General features: G+C 43.6%; 1 protein-coding gene across 3 annotated transcripts in view; it reads right to left on the bottom strand.

Annotated features, from left to right (window-relative positions):
* The window catches only part of CUNH8orf34 (chromosome unknown C8orf34 homolog), a 967,955-nt gene that overhangs the window by 746,776 nt on the left and 198,767 nt on the right, over window positions 1-22,412 (bottom strand). For all 3 annotated transcript variants that reach the window (XM_073583858.1, XM_073583859.1, XM_073583860.1), the window contains exon 7: window positions 11,410-11,576. In XM_073583858.1, coding sequence (XP_073439959.1) covers window positions 11,410-11,576 — 167 coding nt within the window. The remainder of the gene's footprint in view (window positions 1-11,409; window positions 11,577-22,412) is intronic.

Genomic DNA, 22,412 nt, shown 5'->3' with positions numbered 1-22,412 from the left:
TGATGAGGAGGAAGAGGAGGAGGGAATCCTTGATGACATTCAGCCATTGTCTGCTCAGGGACCTCTCCTGGACGAGGTGGAGGAAGAAGAGGAGGAGGAGGAGGATGATTACTTAGGGGAGGAGGATGCATCTCGTGGGGCAAGTGAAAATGTTGGCGTGGCAAGGTCTGGTACAGGGTTTGTGTGTGACTGGAGGGATGTGGATTTGCCAGAAAGTGCTCCTCCAACCAGCACTCGCAGTGCATCATTGACACCGGGAACATTGGCCCACATGTCAGATTATGCCTTGCAGATCCTAAAAAGGGACCCCTGCATTGCCAAAATGATGAACGATGACGACTACTGGTTGGCCAGCATCCTGGATCCACGCTATAAAGGCAAATTACAAAACATCATGCCACAGGAGAACCTTGACCTAATATTGGCTAATAAACAAGCAACTCTGGTAAATCGGTTGCTTGAGGCATTCCCAGCACACAGCAGCGGTGATGGTTCTCACACGAGCCGTACGGGCCGGGGACAGCTTGGCAGAGGTGTTCGTGGTGCACACAGCAGAAGTGGCGTTGGAGACAGGGGTTTCATGACAATGTTGTGGACTGATTTTTCAAGTACCGCTCACACAACTGGTAATACTGCATCGATGGAAAGTGACAGGAGACAGCAGTTGTCAACTATGGTTACAAACTACTTTTCCTCCCATATCGATGTTCTCCCACACAGGTCATTCCCCTTTGACTATTGGGCCGCTAAACTGGACACCTGGCCTGAATTGGCACAATATGCCTTACAGGAGCTCGCTTGCCCAGCTGCAAGTGTGCTATCGGAAAGAGTCTTCAGTGCAGCTGGATCAATCCTGACAGAAAAAAGGACCCGTCTGTCAACCCAAAATGTGGATGATCTAACCTTCATTAAAATGAACCACGCATGGGTTTCCATGGATTTTGTCCCACCTTCCCCTGATGACACATAGGGTGACAGAAAAATGGCTTGCTTTGGTCCACCTCTTCCTGGGACTTGACCTATTTCACCTTTTGCATCAGCTGAATGTCCAACATCAACATATGCCACTTTCTAAAACTCCCTAACTGTGCTTCCTCCCCCCCCCATGGCCGGGGTCACCACCTAGCGCACGACACCGTGCGAGTGCCGTTGCCCTGGACAGGTGGGTAGGCCGACTCTTGGGCGCGGGCACTGGCACAGGGTCCTTCATAGTGCAATCAAGTGTCTCTGACGGTGGTGGTGCTCACCCGCCGTCAGACACACCGCCGTACTATGAGGGGCCCAGTGCCAGTACCGACGCCCACGAGTGGGCCCCCCTTGCTTGGGCAGGGCCCCAGCATTTGCAATCTTTACCTCTCCCTGCTCCTCCGCTGTGTAGTCTGGGCCGTCAAATCCATACTGTGCCTGACACCGTCTGGGCCTGCCTCCTGATGTATAGACATATATTTTGAATGTGTACGCTATCCATACATGTTATCCGGGGAAACGGTACCCTTTCTAACCTTTGTGCAATCACATGCAATCCATACTGGGCCTAACACTGTCTGAGCCTGCCTCCTGATGTATAGACATATATTTTGAATGTGTACGCTATCCATACATGTTATCTGGGGATACGGTACCCTTTCTAACCTTTGTGCAATCATGTGCAATCCATACTGGGCCTAACACCGTCTGAGCCTGCCTCCTGATGTATAGACATATATTTTGAATGTGTACGCTATCCATACATATTATCCGGGGAAACGGTACCCTTTCTAACCTTTGTGCAATCACGTGTAATCCATACTGGGCGTGAGAACGGCTGGCGAGCTGTTAAGCAAGCTACAGCACCTGTGGTTTGCACACGTAAGTTTTTCATTTTTTCAGGAATGACGGTTAGGCCTAATTCCGGAACTGCGGTTGACCTGCACTTACTGGGAAATCATTGTTTGCGGGTAATAATTGTAATCAGTGATCCCCATCACTAACGTTGTTCAGCGGGTTATCTGCACCTGTAAGCGACAAACGCTGGCCTTTTCAGTGTTGCGCACATGCAGCCACGGACATGTAAGGGCATGACACACCAGTTATTGGCCAATCTCATGTGCCAGAGCCTCACGTGTCCCTCTAGTAAGCCAGACTCGGACCGCGGGGCATGACGGAGTCTCGTTCGTTAACGGAATTAAGCTTGCAATGTGTGCATCTGTTCTGTAGCTGGCATGGTTGAGGTTTCCCAGGTGGAGTAGAATTTAACCGTAGGCTCCACTCCTGGTGGTGCCCTTCTGGACATTCCTTTAAGGTTCAGCTTTGCAACCATACTGCCCTCGTAAAACAAACACTTTGCCTTCATGAACGCTGTTTGGAGGGTCATGACTCGTGGGAATAACGCCGTCCAATCAGTTAACCTGCTAGAAAGATCGTTTGTTGCTCCCAAGCATGACATCACACTCCCTAGGAAGAAGGTAATGCCACTGTGGCGACCGTACTCCTGGGGGCGACACAAGTGCACTGATGCCCAGCCACTGCTCGATGAATCTGCTGGTACATTGACCCAGACCACTACATTCCCCTCGCACGCTACACGACCTGAATCTGGCCCTGATGAAACTCAGGTTACCCTTCCCATATACAGTTCCATCTACACGGTGACAAAGAGGAAGCTGCAGATGAAAGTGCAGGTTCGGCCCACCCGCCATCAGACACACCACTGTACTATCAGGGGCCCTGTGCCAGTGCCGTCGCCAAAGAGTGGGCCCCCCCGCTTGCTCAGGATCACAGCACTTGCAAAGTTGAAATACTGTGCAGTGAGATGGAAGATGGGGACGACGAGGAGTCCAGACAAGTACAGGGATTCCCTAGCGAGGAGACTTATTTGATTGTTTTCAATGTTGGGACAGCAATTTTTGGGGAGCACTATACTCTGGAGAATGATAGATGGGGCCCACCATACACTGGAACATTCCAAAGGTGGACATCAGACACTGGAGCAGCATTTACAGGGCCCATTATACACTAGAGCATTAGAAATGGGGCCCATTTTGTTTGGAGCATTATTTGGGCCCATAAGACAGTGGAGCTTCATCCATGGGGACCAACATATACTGTAGCATTATGTGGAGCTCATCATATACTGTTTCAAACATTATATGGGACCAATGATTCTGTATGGAGAAATAGATGGGCCTCGTCATGAGATGTAAAAAGTGAAGTATTTTTCATTGTACTATACCGCTATTTCTCTGCCGTATCGGAGCATGATGAGTTGTGGTATGTGTTAAAGGGGCGCTCTTTCGCCCAGGGCACATGAAAACCTGCAGCCAGCCCTCCCCCACACAACTTTAGCCAAATAACCCCCATTTTTCAGTGCGTAACTTGTATTATGAAGTTAATTAAGGTTGACAAGCTTAAGTAAGAAGAATTGATGCTTTTGGCATTCAAATGGGCACTGTAGGTGTGTTTCCTGTCCTCCTCTCACTGCCGACTTTTATTCCCCATTGACTTACATTGGGTTTCGTGTTTCGGGACGACCCCGACTTTTCCCTATAATCGGACGATCTTGCTCGACCCGACTTTTGGAAAAGTCGGGTTTCACGAAACGAAACTCGACCCTAAAAAACCAAAAGTCGCTCAACTCTAGTCCTGAGTATATCACTTAAATAAATAGTCCTGGATAACCCCTTTATTTTGTTTACTATGGGCCTCAGAACTAACAGGTTAGTTGCTACCTACCTGCCTCTTGTGCATGGCGCTAATCTTTGCCAGCACAGAGTGGTCACGGACCATTCCTACCGGTCGATCAGCGGCTTCCACTGAAGTCACGTTGACAGAGTGTGACTGCTGACGTCATGCTGATTGACAGACTGTTTCCTGAAGTTTAGTAGCGGAAAGCTGGCTGTCAATCAGCGCGACTTCGGCAAACAGATGATGTCAGCAGTCACGCCCTAATAACAGATCAGCACGGAAGAAGAGCTGCTCTATTGACGTGCTGCAGCTGAATCGCCGGCAGGAGCGGCGGTGACTGCTCTGAGCCGATGCTGGGTAGGACAGGCAGGTAGTTAGAAACTACCTGTCTCATAGTTTTTAGGTCCATAGTGAAAAATAACCTAGTCGTGGACAATCTATAATCTTACATCAACAATAAGGAGGTTTGAATCCCCTTTTCTAAACTTTGGTTACATTCCTGTATCTTATTAAAAAAGTTGCCTACCTCTGGCATATACAGTGTAATCTTTCATCTACATAAGTCCATAGGTGCACATACAATAACAATGGATCCACATACATTACCGCTCCACAAATGAACATTATACATGTTCTTGATAAATGTACACCTATGGGTTTAGTGTCACAATTGGGTGGAATGTTGATATGTTTTAAGGAGCTGGGAGGAAAGCTCAGGACCCTCTGCTTGAATGGGACACTGTACATTTATATGTTTCTACATTGCGATGTCAATATACGAATTTGTGTGCCATCTTTGCGTCTCGTGGCGGTCTGTTCACCTAGCTTGTTATTGGAATATTTCTAATGTGTGCCCTTACTTTTCTTTTATTCTGTTTTCCTACTATCAATAAAATCAAGAGACAAAGCAGACAAATATGACTACAGTTGTGGCCAAAAGTATTGACACCCCTGCAATTTTGTCAGATAATACTCAGTTTCTTTCTGAAAATGATTGCAAACACAAATTCTTTGGTATTATTATCTTCATTTAATTTGTCTTAAATGAAAAAACACAAAAGAGAATGAAGCAAAAAGCAAAACATTGATCATTTCACACAAAACTCCAAAAATGGGCCAGACAAAAGTATTGGCACCCTCAGCCTAATACTTGGTTACACAACCTTTAGCCAAAATAACTGCGACCAACTGCTTCCGGTAACCATCAATGAGTTTCTTACAATGCTCTGCTGGAATTTTAGACCATTCTTCTTTGGCAAACTGCTCCAGGTCCCTGATATTAGAAGGGTACCTTCTCCAAACTGCCATTTTTAGATCTCTCCACAGGTGTTCTAAGGGATTCAGGTCTGGACTCATTGCTGGCCACCTTAGAAGTCTCCAGTGTTTTCTCTCAAACCATTTTCTAGTGCTTTTTGAAGTGTGTTTTGGGTCATTGTCCTGCTGGAAGACCCATGACCTCTGAGGGAGACCCAGCTTTCTCACACTGGGCCCTACATTATGCTGTAAAATTTGTTGATAGTCTTCAGACTTCATAATGCCATGCACACGGTCAAGCAGTCCAGTGCCAGAGGCAGCAAAGCAACCCCAAACATCAGGGAACCTCCACCACGTTTGACTGTAGGGACCGTGTTTTTTTTCTTTGAATGCCTCTTTATTTCTCCTGTAAACTCTATGTTGATGCCTTTGCCCAAAAAGCTCTACTTTTGTCTCAACATTCTTCCAAAACATTTTAGGCTTTTTCAGGTAAGTTTTGGCAAACTCCAGCCTGGCTTTTTTATGTCTCGGGGTAAGAAGTGGGGTCTTCCTGGGTCTCCTACCATACAGTCCCTTTTCATTCAGACGCCGACGGATAGTACGGGTTGACACTGTTGTACCCTCGGACTGCAGAGCAGCTTGAACTTGTTTGGATGTTAAGGCCCTTTTACATTTAGCGATGCACCAGAGATCCAACCAGCGACCCGACCCGGTCAGGATCGCTGGTGCATCGCTAAATGATCGCTAGTGAGCTTTCATACAGAAAGATCTCACAGCGATGCAGCAGCGACGCAGCGCACGATACTTACCATTCACACACAGCGATCCTGCGTCCTCCCGCCCGCCTCCACGCGTCGCTGGACGTCACAGCAGGAAGCCCCAGCAGGAAGCTGACGACGAGAAATGGAGCCGGACATTCTCGCGCGATCAGCGATGAGCAGCGGGGTAGCCGGTCGCTGGTAAGTATCACACATAGCGATATCACTAGCAATATCGCTATAACGTCACAACACCAGTGACGTTTTAGCGATATTGCTAGCGATATTGCTTAGTGTAAAACCCCCTTTAGTCGAGGTTCTTTATCCAACATCCGCACAATCTTGCATTGAAATCTCTTGTCAATTTTTCTTTTCCGTCCAAATCTAGGGAGGTTAGCCACAGTGCCATGGGCTTTAAACTTCTTGATGACACTGCGCATGGTAGACACAGGAACATTCAGGTCTTTGGAGAAGGACTTGTAGCCTTGAGATTGCTCATGCTTCCTCACAATTTGGTTTCTCAAGTCCTCAGACAGTCCTTTGGTCTTCTTTCTTTTCTCCATGCTCAATGTGGTACACACAAGGACACAGGACAGAGGTTGAGTCAACTTTAATCCATGTCAACTGGCTGCAAGTGTGATTTAGTTATTGCCAACACCTGTTAGGTGCCACAGGTAAGTTACAGGTGCTGTTAATTACACAAATTAGAGAAGCATCACACGATTTTTCGAACAGTGCCAATACTTTTGTCCACCCTCTTTTTTATGTTTGGTGTGGAATTGTATCCAATTTAGCTTTAGGACAATTCTTTTTGTGTTTTTTCATTTAAGACAAATTAAATGAAGATAATAATAACAAAGAATTTGTGTTTGCAATCATTTTCAGGTAGAAACTGAGTATTATCCGACAGAATTGCAGGGGTGTCAATACTTTTGGCCACAACTGTATAACATTATTACCGCATATTGCGGCAACCTAAAAGTAGGCACAATCCAGGATGATACACTCAACGATGTGGAGTCATCACAACACAACAGTAGCAGCAGCACTGCACCAGAGCTCAGCCTATAATTCCTGTACGCTACTTTGTCATCATCACAATGGAGCTTCGCCTATAAACACACACTATGGTAACATCGCCACAACACAGCTCACACATCAATCCTCACAAACATCATAAAGAAGAGTCTAGAAATAAACATCCTTAGAAACAACTGCGACACAACAGAGTAAGGTCTAAAAATAACAAAAATCAATTACATACACAAACTAATAAAGCACAAAAATACTGATATCATCACAACATAGGGCAGCACTACAACAAAGCACAGCCTATTAATGCAAAGCACATCTACTAATACAAAGCATTGCCTACTGTCAGAGACAAATTAAAATCCCTAAAGACATCTCCAGAGAGGGGACATATCACCCTCACAATGAACATATGGGATTAATTATAACTGGAGAAGAGAGAAAGAGCTGACACTTCAACCTCAATTGAAGTAGGGACCTCTTGTCATGAACAGGTAATTACAGCAGATATCTTCTCTGAGAGAAAAGACTCGATTTACTCAGAGGCGGAGAACTACACTTCCAAGGCAAGCGCTTCCTCTGATCAAAGCACCGTTCTCAGACTTTCGTGAGCCAGTGGTCAGTGATGTCAGCTCAAATTAACACTATAACAATAACATACAGCCTTGTATTGGAAACAGCCTCTACAAAAAAAAAAGATCACTCCTTTAGTGTTCTTAACAGTTCCTTTTTTCTGCAGAAACACAGAAACTGAGGTGTGCCAATTAGGGTGTTTGTTGCACCCCTGGCATGGCTAAGAGGCTTAGGTCACCTTTCCACCCACTGTTTGGCATAACCTCACCTCCATTTTATAATACAGGTGTCCACTATCCCCCAAAAGTAGCACTATATTGTGGTATCTCTACATGACATTTTATCAAAGCCGACCATATGGTTAGATAGTGCTTTCTGCACTGCCCTCTAATGATGCCGCCTTTACAGTTTACTGTTAATGTTTGATGGGAAGAACTTAAAGAATATAAAAGTGGGGGATTAAAATTAACAAAGAATTTTGAAAGAAACAAGGTTGAAAATAATAGTATTTTCCTTATGTCACACCTTTGAGTTACATTAAAGAAGCACTCCTATAAAACTTTTCATCCCCTTAATATATCGCAGTCATCATATTATATAGCACTGTGTACTTACAATTACTCATTTTGCCTTTCTACCCAGCTAATTCTTCTCTTTTCCATTAGGTCTATGATATCACGTGATTACAAGCAGACTATCTGAATGCTTCTAAGCTCTATGTAGAAACAGGAGGTCATGAGTCATAAGTCATGGCAAAAGTCAATAGCAGGAGAGAGAGGTGGAGCATTTGGGTCAGGAGTTATAGAGTGGAATTATAAATGCAGAGAAAAGAGACTTCCTGTTTCTACATAGAGTAGAGAAAAGAGGAAAAATTAGTTGAGAAGGAAGGCAAAATGAGCAACTGAAAGTACATAGGGCTATATAATATGATGCTTGCAATATATTAAGAGGATAAACACTTTAATGGGAGTCTTAATTTTAGAAAAATACACTAAAGAATATAAAAGAGCTTGCCCTAAGTGTGGGATGGATAATACTAAAATGGTGCCACAAATGTGACCCATCCTCCTGGGAGATCTGCTCCATTTCAGCTGCTTCTTATCTGGTTATTACCTTTCCCTATAAAACCTGGCCAGACCTTCTCTTCCTTGCCAGTGAAAGCTTTGCTTCCTAGCTCCTTGGAGACGCTGTGCCGAATTGGAGATAGTTGTTGCTACTGAAGATTGTTGCATGCTGTGTTTGGGTGTATGCTTTCCTCATTGTCCTAATCCCATTTGGTTGGTATATTCCTATCCTTCCCTATACACCTCTCTACTTTTGGTGAGTGTTTGAATGTTTGTTGATCCTTTTGTTATCTCTGATTGGTTGTATGTGTTGATATAGTAGCATTTCTGTCCCAGGCATCCTGGGGGAGGGGAAGGGGACAGCTTAGGGAATAACAGGAGAACAATAAGACTGGTGGCCCAAACCTCCTCACCTTAAGAATGGGAGGAGACACAGATTAGATATTAGAAAAAACTTTTTGACAGAGTGATCAATGAGTGGAACAGGCTGCCACGGGACGTGGTAAGTTCTCCTTCAATAGAAGTCTTCAAACAGAGGCTGGACAGACATCTGTCTGGGATGATTTAGCGAATCCTGCTTTGAGCAGGGTGTTTAACCAGATGGCCCAGGAGGTCCCTTCCAACTCTACGATTCTATGATTCTAAGAGGTACCTTTGGGAGCAGGAATAGATAGGGCCCCTGTCCTAGGGACAGTTCAGGGTCCCTTTTCCTAATCACGAACAGTAACAGCGTGACAAATAGTGAATGGCCTTTGGAACTGTGCTCAGGTAACAAAGTATGGGAGGAAGAATTATAGATGTCATACAGTAAAAAAGATATTAAAGAGTAATTACATTTTTAAATTATTTAATGTATCCTCCAGGAATTGCAAAGTTATGATATATCATAATATCCTGTACTTTATTACATTATTTTACATCTTCTCTTCCTGCTCCTTTAGAAGCTGCCTTCATCCCTACTTCGAGACTTTCCCTGTCTGACTCTGGTACTCAGACATGGAAAGTCCTGCGCAAAGACCAATTATAATGTAGGAATCTTGCTAAGCAGCATCTAAAGAAAATTGAATTGGGCATTGAAACAGCACTGAAGCATAGCGATTGGGAGTAAAGGAAGCAAATTTTGGTAGTGAAGTATAATACTGTATAAAAATTCATAGCATTGCAAGGTGTGGATGATAGTTAACTCTGCTATTCTGTTCGTTACCACTATACACTTGTTACATTCCGGTCATTTTTGACCGGACCTAATATAGTCTTGATTTTTAGCTAATTTAAGTGTTTTAATTGAATAATTTTTGCAGTATTATATTGCATGGGAACTTGGTTGTTTATAAACAAATGAAAAATGGAAAGAAAAACTTTTTATTTTTTTGTGTCAAAACATTTAACATGGCTTTATTGGAATATTTATGCATATTGCATATTTAACGATGATCCTTCAGAACTCTGTTGTCTGTATATGTTTCCTCTCTGCTCTCTCCAGCTGGACTGAAAATGAAACTGGATAGACTACTATGGCAATTGTCTACTGATAAGATAAAATAAAACACCCCCCACCCTTTAGGATAAGAGCTCAGAGTAAAGCAAACACACTTTTCGGACAGAATTTATTAGTACTCTTTCAGGTCAGCATTTCACAGAAATTAGATCAGGGAACACAAGTAAAAAAAAAGAGAATATGTTCATTTACAATATGAAATGTTGAGAACTGAATTGAACTATTTTACATGAACAGCAGGGTAAAAATATTTGGCACATAACTATACTGAAAGGTAATCCATCACAGTATTGTCATGAGAAAATGTATGTATGTATAAATCTGCATGGACCAAAAGGACCTAAATAAATTGATAAACAGTAGTAGATGTAATATATAGTCCAAAATGAGATTATAGCTCCTTTATTTTACTCATAAAATGGCTGGAGATCACTATAAAAGGCTATCGGTCATTTTTGACCGAACAGTACAAGTGTATAAAAAATTGTGGAGCAAAAAGTAAACAAACAAACAAAAAAAAAAAAAGTACCCATAGTAAGAACCCCTCAAATGAGGAAAAGTCAATCAACCACAAGTTTCAGAACCGCATCTTGAATATTTTAAAAAATATTAAAGTTCAAAATCGGTCGTTTTTGACCGAACATAACAGCAGGGTTAAATAAAAAAAAAGTTTAGCTACTCTGAATAACATTGGTTACTTGGTATTTGCATATCTGAATATGGCATATACATTGAGAAAGCAGGTGAGCAGATGGAGAAATGGTTTACACTAATCAAGAATCACAATATTTACCTGAATGTAACACATTATACATTGCATAATTGATTGGTGAAAAACGATGTAGCTCAGGAAAGCAGGGGGTGGAGGGGTTACTATATTGTAATACGGTGATATAGTTTGGAAACATGAGTATGTATGAAATAAGATTGTTTTTTTATTAATGTTAAAGGGCATTTGTCAGCAATCTGAGAGGAGCAGAAAAAACATTTTGACTCTGAGGGTGATCGACGAGTGGAACAGACTGCCATGAGAGGTGGTGAGTTCTCCTCCAATGGAAGTCTTCAAACAGAGGCTGGACAGACATCTGCCTGGGATGATTAAGTGAATCCTGCATTGAGCAGGGGGTTGGACCAGATATGTGTACTGCAACATCCCTTTAAGAAAATTTTAACAAAAAAAGACTGTAAACTTTGTAATGTATCAGCATGCTGTGCATCTGCCTTTCCATGTGTTTGGACAGTAAGTTAGGAATTGGGGTGCAAGCTCCAAGTACAATTATCAGCAGAGACAGGTGATGCACCAGGTAGGATGACATATGTTCCACACCTCTAAGGTCAGCCTGCAATTTATAGATCCCAATCACAATATAAAATATTTACAGCATTAGAAAAAAATCATCTTGTAGTGTGGAGTCTACAGTGAGTGCAAAATCCACCCGCATAAATCAGAGAGAAGGGATCAGTCAGCACCCTATGACCCCAACCTGGACTTTACTCACTTAACAAGAGACTCAATCCCTCTTCTATCTATGCACGTTATAAATAAATGAGCGTGGCTGTAAGTTACCTAGCAGTTCCATTGCATCATCCTCATTATCAATATCTTCCTCTGTGACAGACGCAGGGGTGCTGTGCACGGAGTCAAAGGAGTCTTGAGAAAGCATGGCTGCCAACAGCTTCTTATGTTGCTGCTGCTGTTGTTTCAGACCTTTGTTCTTTGGCTCCATCTTCAAACTAGAAAAGTAAATAATATTAGTGGCCGGTACATGGACGTCATTAGCAGAATCATGACCATAGGCAGATTACAGAGCCAAGATCGTGTGGGGAGTTTTCACAACTTCTTAGAGTTACCATGTAACCTACACCCAGAAGCCACTCGGGGTTCAAACAGAATCACACAGTATAATGTATTACAAAGTGCACGCACGTCCTGCGCTATGGCGAACAGAGCGCTGGCTGCTAACGCTGCTCTTTGTTTTGGATAATTTGACATTTACCAAAAAAAAGGAAAAAATAAACATCTCTTTTCCTTAAAAAGGTTTCTGGAGAGTGATTTTTATTTTTCAAAATGCACAAAATGAGCTAAAAAAAATCCCCACTGCTTGTTTTGCCGACAATGCCTGGTCCTCTGCCTGTTTCTCCTCCCTGCTGCAGCAATGACATCCTGGTACAAGGAAATGTGACCGCAGCCATCCATCACTTGCTTCAGCAAGACAATAAGGCCGGGGTCACACTAACCGACGCAAAATACGGTCAGTATTTTACATGCGTAATACGGATGAATGACCCCTAAACAGTGCTCCGTATGTCATCCGTAATCAAGGTGTGGTCGCGTATTTGGCGCATGTCAGCATCCGTATGTAATCCGTATGGCATCCGTATGGCGAGATTTTCTCACCACCTTGCAAAATGGACATATAATGGAGCCCTATGACAGGGTTTCTAACAGAAACCAAAGAATAGATATAGACACACATATATATATATATATGCATATATATATATATATATATATATATATATAGGTATTCTATGTGTCTATATCTATTCTTTGGTTTCTTTATTAAAATTGTCATTGTGAGTTTACTGTATAGCGCACTGAATTGCCGGCTTTGCTAAAAGACACCTGGTGCGTATTTCTCGCAAGTCACATGTGTGGTTCGTGTGTAATCCGTATTTTTTGCGCACCCACAGACTTGCATTGGCGTACTACGGTCATAGTACGCTGACAATCACAGCATGCTGCGATTGGCACAGAGCCTAGAATACGGATGAGAAATATACGGCTGGTGCGAGTGACCCCATAGAGAATCATTGGTCCGTGTCTAATGCGTGCTTTTAGCGCCTCTCACTCGGCCGTATTCCTCGCCAGTGTGACCCCGGCCTTATAGCTCACATGTCCCTGAGACAGGACGTCACCACTACAGCAGGAAGTAGAGGGTGGTGGTGAATGGGCAGCACTGGAATGAGAGTTGTGGGGGGACAAGGTCGGACATAACAGAGGTGCAACCTGCACAGTTGCATAGGGGTCCAAGAGGTAAAGGGGCCACTTATATATCCAAAGTAGCAAGCAGCGTCTGTCACAGACACATAAACGGGGTCACTATTAGATGGCAAGTGGCCCATATGCTATTCTTTCACAGAGGCCCTGTTTTGTCTGTGTCTGCCCCTGGTAAGGAACCCATTTTTCACCTATTTCTCAACCACAGCAATGGTTGAACTTCAAAATCCACAATCAACACATGCAGATTTCATCATCATTTTCATATGGATTTTGGGTATAATTTAGTAGTGCTTTATACATGTGGTGCGTGACCCCAATCTCATTCTTTAGAAAAGAGGTGCTGCAGCAGCTGAGGAGTATTACACCAAAATCAAACCACTTTTATATTCTAGAAAGAATGTTAGTAGTTACCCGAAGGTTTTGTGACCGGTAAGCATGCAATAGGCCTTGTTTTTATGTGATCACAGCCCTCCTTGGCGACTTCTAATACTCCAGATGTACCTCATACATTATGCATTTCTTTATTGGCAGACATATTAATAACACACGAGTTAGAAGAATCCTGTAGTTACATCGGTTATGTCTTCCGAGCGGCTAGGGCCGTTCTTCTAGCTTGTACATGGCCTAAACAGATGGGTTCATGTATTAAATCTCATAATATCTTGCTATATGTGTGAAGACATGCCATCTGCTTGAAGTATAAATATTCAATGTTGGAGAATCTGGAGAAGGACCTAAATGACATCCTGCGTGTTACCTGGGCTGAAGTGCAATGTGATTCTCAGCCTCACAAGACAGATACACATCCTGCAGGCTGTAAGCTAAAGTGAATCAAAAAAATGTCCACAGGACCAGGGAAGAAATATCAAAAGTGTAATCATATAATCCCTTTAAAAACATGAAACTTTAATAAATTGAGGTAAAAAACACCCCCCAGTGCAATAACACAATTATCAAACTCTATCCAATAATAACCTATGATAGCCCTACACTGGCCTGCTATCCCTTCCTGACTGTGGAGGTTGGCACCCTAAAAGATACGATTTGGCGCCCCCACTCCGCGGCGGCTGTCCCAGACTCGCCCTAAATGACCCTTATAAACTACAGGTGGGAAAACAAAAAGCTAATAAAAGAGATGAAAGATAATGCTTAACCCCTTAACCCCCAAGGGTGGTTTGCACGTTCATGACCGGGCCAATTTTTACAATTCTGACCACTGTCCCTTTATGAGGTAATAACTGTGGAACGCTTCCACGGATCCTGGTGATTCTGACACTGTTTTCTCATGACATATTGTACTTCATGTTAGTGGTAAAATTTAATTCATATAACTTGCGTTTATTTGTGAAAAAAACGGAAATTTGGCAAAAATTTTGAAAATGTCGCAATTTTCCAACTTTGAATTTTTATGCCCTTAAATCACAGAGACACGGCACACAAAAAACTTAATAAGTAACATTTCCCACATGTTTACTTCACATCAGCACAATTTTGGAACCCAAATTTTTTTTTCTTAGGAAGTTATAAGGGTTAAAAGTTGACCAGCGATTTCTCATTTTTGCAACACCATTTTATTTTAACGGACCACATCACATTTGAAGCCACTTTGAGGGGTCTATATGATAGAAAATACCCAAAAGTGACACCATTCTAAAAACTGCACCCCTTAAGGTGCTCAAAACCACATTCAAGAAGTTTATAAACCCTCAGGTGCTTCACAGGAATTTTTTGAATATTTAAAAAAAAAAAATGAACATTTAATTTTTTTTCACAAAAAAATACTTCAGGTTCAATTTTTTTATTTTACCAAGGGTAACAGGAGACGTTGGACTGCAAAAGTTATTGTGCAGTTTGTCCTGAGTACGCTGATACCTGATATGTGGGGGGGAACCACTGTTTCGGCGCATGGCAGAGCTCAGAAGGGAAGGAGCGCCGTTTGACTTTTTCAATGCAAAATTGGCTAGAATTCAGATCGGACGCCATGTCACGTTTGGAGAGCCCCAGATGTACCTAAACAGTGGAAACCCCCCACAAGTGACCTCACTTTCGAAACTAGACCCCCTCAAGGAACTTATCTAGATATGTGGTGACAACTTTGAACCAACAAGGGCTTCACAGAAGTTTATAACGTACAGCGGTACAATTAAAAAATCATATTTTTTCCACAAAAATGATCTTTTCACCCTCAATTCTTATATTTCCAAGGGTAACAGGTCCCTAAAAGTTATTGTGCAATTTGTCCTGAGTACGCTGATACCCCATATGTGGGGGTAAACCACTATTTGGGCGCATGGCAGAGCTCGGAAGGGAAGCAGCGCCATTTGACGTTTTTGGCTGGAATTGAGATCGGACACCATGTCGCGTTTGGAAAGCCCCTGATGTACCAAAACAGTGAAAACCCCCCACAAATTACACCATTTTGGAAACTAGACCCCCCAAGGAACTTATCTAGATGTGTGGTGAGCACTTTTTGAACCCCCCAGTGCTTCACAGAAGTTTATAACGCCCGGGCGTGAAAATAAAAAATCATATTTTTTCCACAAACATGATCATTCAGTCACCAATTTTTTTATTTTCTCAAGGGTACCAGGAGAAATTGGACCCCTAAAGATGTTGTCCAATTTGTCCTGAGTACGCTGATACCCCGTATGTGGGAGAAAACTACTGTATGGGCACACGTCAGGGCTCGGAAGGGAAGTAGTGATGTTTTGGAATGCAGACTTTGATGGAATGGTCTGCGGGTGTCATGTTGCCTTTGGAGAGCCCCTGATGCACGTAAACAGTGGAAACCCCCCACAAGTGGCCCCATTTTGGAAACTAGACCCCCTAAGGAACTTATCTAGATGTGTGGTGAGCACTTTGAACTCCCCCAGTGCTTCACAGAAGTTTATAACGACCGGGCGTGAAAATAAAAAAATCGTATTTTTTCAACAAACATGATCTTTTAGTCCCCAATTTTTTTATTTTCCCAAGGGTACCAGGAGAAAATGGACCCCAAAAGTTGTTGTCCAATTTGTCCTGAGTACGCTGATACCCCAAGAGTGGGAGAAAACTACTGTATGGGCACACGTCGGGGCTCGGAAGGGAAGTAGTGACGTTTTGGAATGCAGACTTTGATGGAATGCTCTGCGGTGTCATGTTGCCTTTGGAGAGCCCTGAATGTACCTAAACAGTGGAAACCCCCCATAAGTGACACCATTTTGGAAACTAGACCCCCTAAGGAACTTATCTAGATGTGTGGTGAGCACTTTGAACCCCCAAGTGCTTCACAGAAGTTTATAATGCCTGGGCATGAAAATAAAAAAAATCGTATTTTTTCCACAAACATGATCATTTAGTCCCCAATTTTTTTATTTTCCCAAGGGCAACAGGAGAAATTGGACCCCAAAAGTTGTTGTCCAATTTGTCCTGAGTATGCTGATACCCCATATGTGGGAGAAAACTACTGTTTGGGCACACGTCAGGGCTCGGAAGGGAAGTAGTGACGTTTTGGAATGCAGACTTTGATGGAATGTTCTGCGGGTGTCATGCGCATTTGGAGAGCCTCTGATGTACCTAAACTATTGAAACTCCCCACAAGTGACCCCATTTTGGAAACTAGACCCCCCACGGAACTTATCTAGATGTGTGGTGAGCACTTTCAATCCCCAAGTGCTTCACAGAAGTTTATAACGCCCGGGTGTGAAAATAAAAAATTCATTTTTTCCACAAAAATGATATTTTTGCCCCCAATTTTTTATTTTCCTAAGGGTAACAGGAGAAATTGGACCCCAAAAGTTGTTTTGCAATTTGTCCTGAGTACGCTGATACCCTATTTGTGGGGGGCAAAACACTGTTTGGCAGAGCTTGGAAGGGAAGGAGCACCATTTGACTTTTTCAACGCAGAATTGGCTGGAATTGAGATCAGACGCCATGTTGCATTTGGAGAGCACCAGATGTGCCCAAAAAGTGGAAACCCCCAATTCTAACTCCAACCCTAACCCCAATACACCCTTAACCCTAATCTCAGCCCTAGCCCTAGCCCTAACCCTAGCCCTAGCCTTAACCCTAACCCTAATGGGAAAATGGAAATAAATACATTTTCCTTTAATTTTATTATTTTTCCCTAACTAAGGGAGTGACAACGGGGGGGTTTGATTTACTATTTATGGCGGTTTTTATATTTGGCAGCTGTCACACGCTAAAAGACGCTTTTTATTGTAAAAATAGTTTTTGCATCACCACATATTGAGAGCTATAATTTTTCCATATTTTGACCCATTGAGTCATGTGAGGTCTTATTTTTTGCGGGACAAGTTGATGCTTTTATTGGTATCATGCTCAGGCACGTGACATCTTTTGATCGCTTTTTATTCCAATTTTTGGGACGCAGAATGAACAAAAACCAGCATTTCATGAATTTCTTTTGGGGGGTGCGTTTACACCGTTCCGCGTGCGGTAAAATTGATAAAGTGGTTTTATTCTTCGGGTCAGTACGGTTACAGCGATACCTCATTTAGGTCTTTTTTTATGTTTTGGCGCTTTTATGCAATGAAAACAATTTTATATAAAAAATTATTATTTTTGCATCGCTTTATTCTGCGAGCTATAACTTTTTTATTTTTTCACTGATGATGCTGTTTGGTGGCTTGGTTTTTGTGGGACAAGATGACGTTTTCAGCGGAACCATGGATATTTATATGCATCTTTTTGATCGCGCGTTATTGCACTTTTTGTTTGGCGGTATGATAATAACTCATTATTTTTTGCTTCGTTTTTTATTTTTATTTTAAGGGGTTCGCTAAAGGGGTTAACTAATGGGACAGTTTTATAGGACGCTTTGCAGGCATGAGGAAGCCAGCTCCCTGCAGGCCCCCGAAGGTCTCCGTCGCCATCTTGGATTCGGGTACCTGCAGGGATGGAGCCCCCCGCAGCAGCGCTGCACATTGCGCTGACGTGGGGGGCTCAGGGAAGCACGGAGGGAGCCCCCTCCCTGCTGATGCTTCCCTTTAACCCCGGTACACCGCGATCGTGTTTGATCGCGGTGTGCAAGGGGTTAACGTGTCGAGGGCGGTCCGTGACCGTCCCTGACACATTGTGCCGGGTGTCAGCTGTGACAATCAGCTGACACCCGGCCGTGATCAGCGGCGCTCACCACGTGGGCGCCGCTGATCGCTGTGACGTACTATCCCGTCCCAGGGAATTAAGTCCCAGGGCACATGGACGGGATAGTACGTCACTTAGCTTCCAGCCTCGACACATTTCCCTGTCCACATGGTTCATCAGGAGGCACAATAGGGAACCAGCCAATTCATGGATGTGAGGTGTCCAGATAGAGAGGCTGGAAGCTAAGTTTGGGTTAACCCCCAGCTGTTTCTTTGATTTTTTTTCTCTGGCAATTGATATCATCCATTGCCTTCTATGGGAACCAATATGGATATAATTCTGATGTTCCTTTATTGAACCACGCTATTTTTTACCTCTTGTCTGTGCTTGTCTGATTTTACTGCAGAGAGTTTTTTTGGCTTTATTTGATAATGCATATGGAATTTATGTTTTCTGTGGTCTATTAATACCCAAAAAGACAAGATTGCCACTATCTACTGGTAGCTTATGGAATCTATATTTTCTGTGGTCTATTAATACCCAAAAAGACAAGACTTGCTCCTATCTATTGGTTATACAAGAGGTTTCTCTATGTTTACATGTAATAGCCTGTCTTTTATATATTGTACATTAATAGCCTGGGTATTATATTAAGCACTATCTTTTTCATCTCTTTTATTTGCATATTGTTTTCCCACCTGTAGTTTATAAAGGTCATTTAGGGCGAGTCTGGGACAGCCGCCGCGGAATGGGAGCACCAAATCGTTTCTTTTAGGGTGCCAACCTCCACTGTCAGGAAGGGATAGCAGGCTAGTGGAGGGCTATCGTAGGTTATTATTGTATAGAGTTTGATAATTGTGTTATTGCACTGGGGGGTGTTTTTTACCTCAAGTTCTTAAAGTTTCATGTTTTTAAAGGGATTATATGATTGCACTGTAAGCTAAAGTGTCAAAAGATTTTTTTTTCATGAACATTAGGGTTTATACCATGAATGGAGGCGTTCACAATCATATGTGACCAATTTGGGCAGATTTGTAATACTTTTTTGTTGAGAAACATTCCAAACATTTATTTTCTGTGTTTTAGCAGGTAGCTGCTTCACACACTAATGTATAAGATCCAAATACATCTTTTGGGGATCAAAGTTCTGATAATGAGACATTTTTATCCTGAAAAAAACATTGAATTAGATGATAACATTAAGTTCCCTGTAGTCGCTGCTGCCGACAGACTGTAAGGGTATGTGCACACATTGACACACTGAGTATTTGTAGCAAATTTTTCTGCTTGTAAAACACACGTTTTTGACGTGTTAGGCAAAGTTCACACTTGCATTTGGCAAAAGTGCAGAGGGCTGCATACTTTCTCTCTTAAGCCCCGGCTACTTCTGTAGGGAAGGTGACCTGACGGACGGACTTGTCAGAATAGAGAAAGGGAGGTTTGCACAGTTTAGACAGGTGTCAGTTACTACAGTGGGGAAACAACTAGGAAAGTGTAGTGGTCGTGCAGTACCTTGGGTTGACCATTAGAGGGCAGGGAAGAGTGTGAGCAAAGGACTTGACATCAGCTTAGGGCTTAGGAAACCGTTGGTCATGGGGGGCGGAGTTACAGGGAACCGGGAAAGATATAAATTTGAAGGAGGGTTCCAGAAAGTTCCAGTCCCCAGGGGGAGCTCCAGTGACAGGAGGACTACGACAGTTTGTGCACTGTGAGGAAAACTAAACCAGGGGGACTGAGGAGAGGGAAAGTCAGGGGGTGGTCCTGACACAAAAGTACCGCAGCATAGACGAGGCACTGAGGTAAAGCATACCGTATTGGGAGAGACGACTGATCAGTAAAAGTGCTGTTGGTTTACGGGCCTAAGGTGGCCACAGTGACGGATCTGACAGGAGCGTCAACAGGTGAAGAGGGGACGGTGCGTATATGTACGTCCCCGGTGTAAAGTACGGTGTGCGGGAACCGGCCCTGGAAACGGAGGGCCGATAAGTGAAGTGAAGTGAATTGAAGTGCGGTGTACTTCGGAGGCCGTCAGGCGGGCGGCAAGAAAATAAACTTGGACCTGTTGTACCCGACACTTGCCTCCATCGTGTCTCTGTTACGTCTCTGCGCGGTAAGAGAGGGACCACCCCCCCAGCCCGGCACACGGACCCTACACTTCCACACATCTTCACGTGCAGTTGGCGGGCACACGTCAAAATACTGCATGCGGACGCATCAGCATTCAACGCATGTTCCTGCGTACCTAATGTTAAAGATAGGTATGCAAGGAAATGTAGGACGCATGCAGAACTAGGCGGAGCTTAAGGGAAGATGTGCGGAAATAGACGGTGCTTAAGGGAGGAAGTACGCAGCCCTCCACACCCTTGCCAAACGCAAGTGTGAGCCCGGCCTTACTACATGTGTTTCGATGCTTTTACTTTCGCTTTTTTTTTTCATATTTATTTGAATGAATAAAAAACGCTGAAAGAATTGACATGGTGCAGACTTGAAAAAAGCTTTGATGGTTCAAATCTGCTAATAAAAAATAGGCAGCATGTACATGAGATTAAAGAAAGCTGATAGGTTCTCTTTAAGTGATCTCTGCTTTTTTGACTTCATTTATTTACTAGAAGGGGCATTATAAATGGATATAGTGGACCCCATTATACATCGTAAGGTAAATACAGTAGTATACATGAAGCTGGGTATCCAGGTATCCTGCATGGATAAGCTTTGCAACTCTCTATGGCGTGCACTAAATTGTTAATTTTTCAGCTGCAGTTTTGGTGTATCTTTCAGGCCCTCATACAGCCCTATACTCATCATCTTAGCAACAGTGTATCTGATATCCTCTGGACCAGACCTGGGCAAAGTGCAGTCCGCGGGCCAAATCCAGTCCTCTGGCTGTTCCAGTCCAGCCCCTGGACCAAGATAGCTGAAGGGCTGAAAACAATGGCCCACGGGCTGCACCATGCCTTGGCCTGCAGTGTGTCTGCTGACGCCAACTTCCCAATGTTATTGCTATCTGCATCGGCAGGCTTCAACGGTGAATACATTGGTGGAAGACGGTGCTACCGACCCTTCCACCAATCATCATGCCAGCCAGCAGACGTGTTTATGGCGTAAGGAGTGTCAGTGCACTGGAGACCGGGGCAGAACGCCAGGTGAACAGGAGTGAGATAAGAATGTGTTGGTTTTTTTTCATATGTGTATGGGATGTTTGCATGTATGTAGGAGGTTATGTGGGGCTCACACACTGTATATAGGGAGGCTATGTGGGGCGTGGGAGTCTCATGCTGTATATAGAGGGGCTATATGGGGGGCTCATACTGTAAGTAGGGGGGCTGTGTGGGGGTTGATACTGTATATTGGGGGCTGTGTGCGGGCTCATACCGTATATAGGGGGATGCCAGCATACCTAATTCTGCTCAATATTAAGTGATACAATTAATATTAATATGATTATAATTATGAGAAGGGGTGATAAAAGCGCTACTGAGTGTGACAGACGGGCAGATAATATCTTAATAAGAATTTATTTAAAAGAATAAGGGATGCACATTTTAACATTAGTCAGATGTCTTCAGGCCAGGCATGTATAATTTTTTAACACATTCAAATGTGGAACGTATTATCATCCCAAGATCTATTGATTAAAATGCACTTTGCTCGTGGGGAAAATGTCATGATCCAGGATGGGGTTTCGCTTTGGCCCGTCCTGGTCTGATTGGGGGTTAATTATTCCGCCTATCCCTGGCAGAGGGCGGCCATTTAATGCTCACTGGACCTAGGTCCGATGTCAGTTATACTCCTGCCCTCGGCTGAGTTAGTTGACCTTGTGCGTACGTGTGCCTTGTGCCTGATATCTTGCTTGCTTGTTTGGTTTTGATTCGGTTCTGCCTGTCCCTCTTGTACTGCGCTACCTCTTGTGTATGACACTCTGCTTGTGACCCGACTTCTCTCTGCTCGTCCCCTTGGTACCGCGTCGCCCTCTTGTGTATGACCTTTGGCTTTGTCTGACCTCCCGTCTGTTTTCCCCTCCTGTACCTCGCTGTTCGTACTGTGAACGACCTCCGTTTTGCCTGACTCTGAGTTTGCTGTCTTCTCTGAAAGCAGGACGCTAAGCCCCGCCCCCTTGCAGTCACATGACCGTAGGTCCCGTGCCGGCTTGCTAAACTTCATCACTAAGGTCCGGTGCACCTATTCTTTCTGGCTATTCTGGTCCCCAGGGGTCCCCACAGTGCGGGTGAGTCCCTGTTCAGCGGAGGCTGTACACCGGCGCTGTCAGGATCCTGATAGAAACCCTTTAATGCTTCAGCATACAAGACTACTTGAAGACAATTAGACAATTATATGCTTCCAACCTTGAGGGCCACAGTTTGCTGAAGGCCCTTTTCTGTACTTACTTATCTAGCGCCACTAATTCCCCAGTGCTTTCCATCATCACAATCGAAATTCTCTTCTCATTATGTCTATTACGTGTGTGAGAAAACTGGAGAAGA

The sequence above is a fragment of the Dendrobates tinctorius genome, unplaced genomic scaffold, assembly GCF_039654945.1.
Source record: "Dendrobates tinctorius isolate UK_male_01 unplaced genomic scaffold, ASM3965494v1 ptg000082l, whole genome shotgun sequence".
NCBI lineage: Eukaryota > Metazoa > Chordata > Amphibia > Anura > Dendrobatidae > Dendrobates > Dendrobates tinctorius.
Note: the sequence above shows the minus strand (reverse complement) of the source record. Positions and strands in the feature narration are given on the sequence as shown.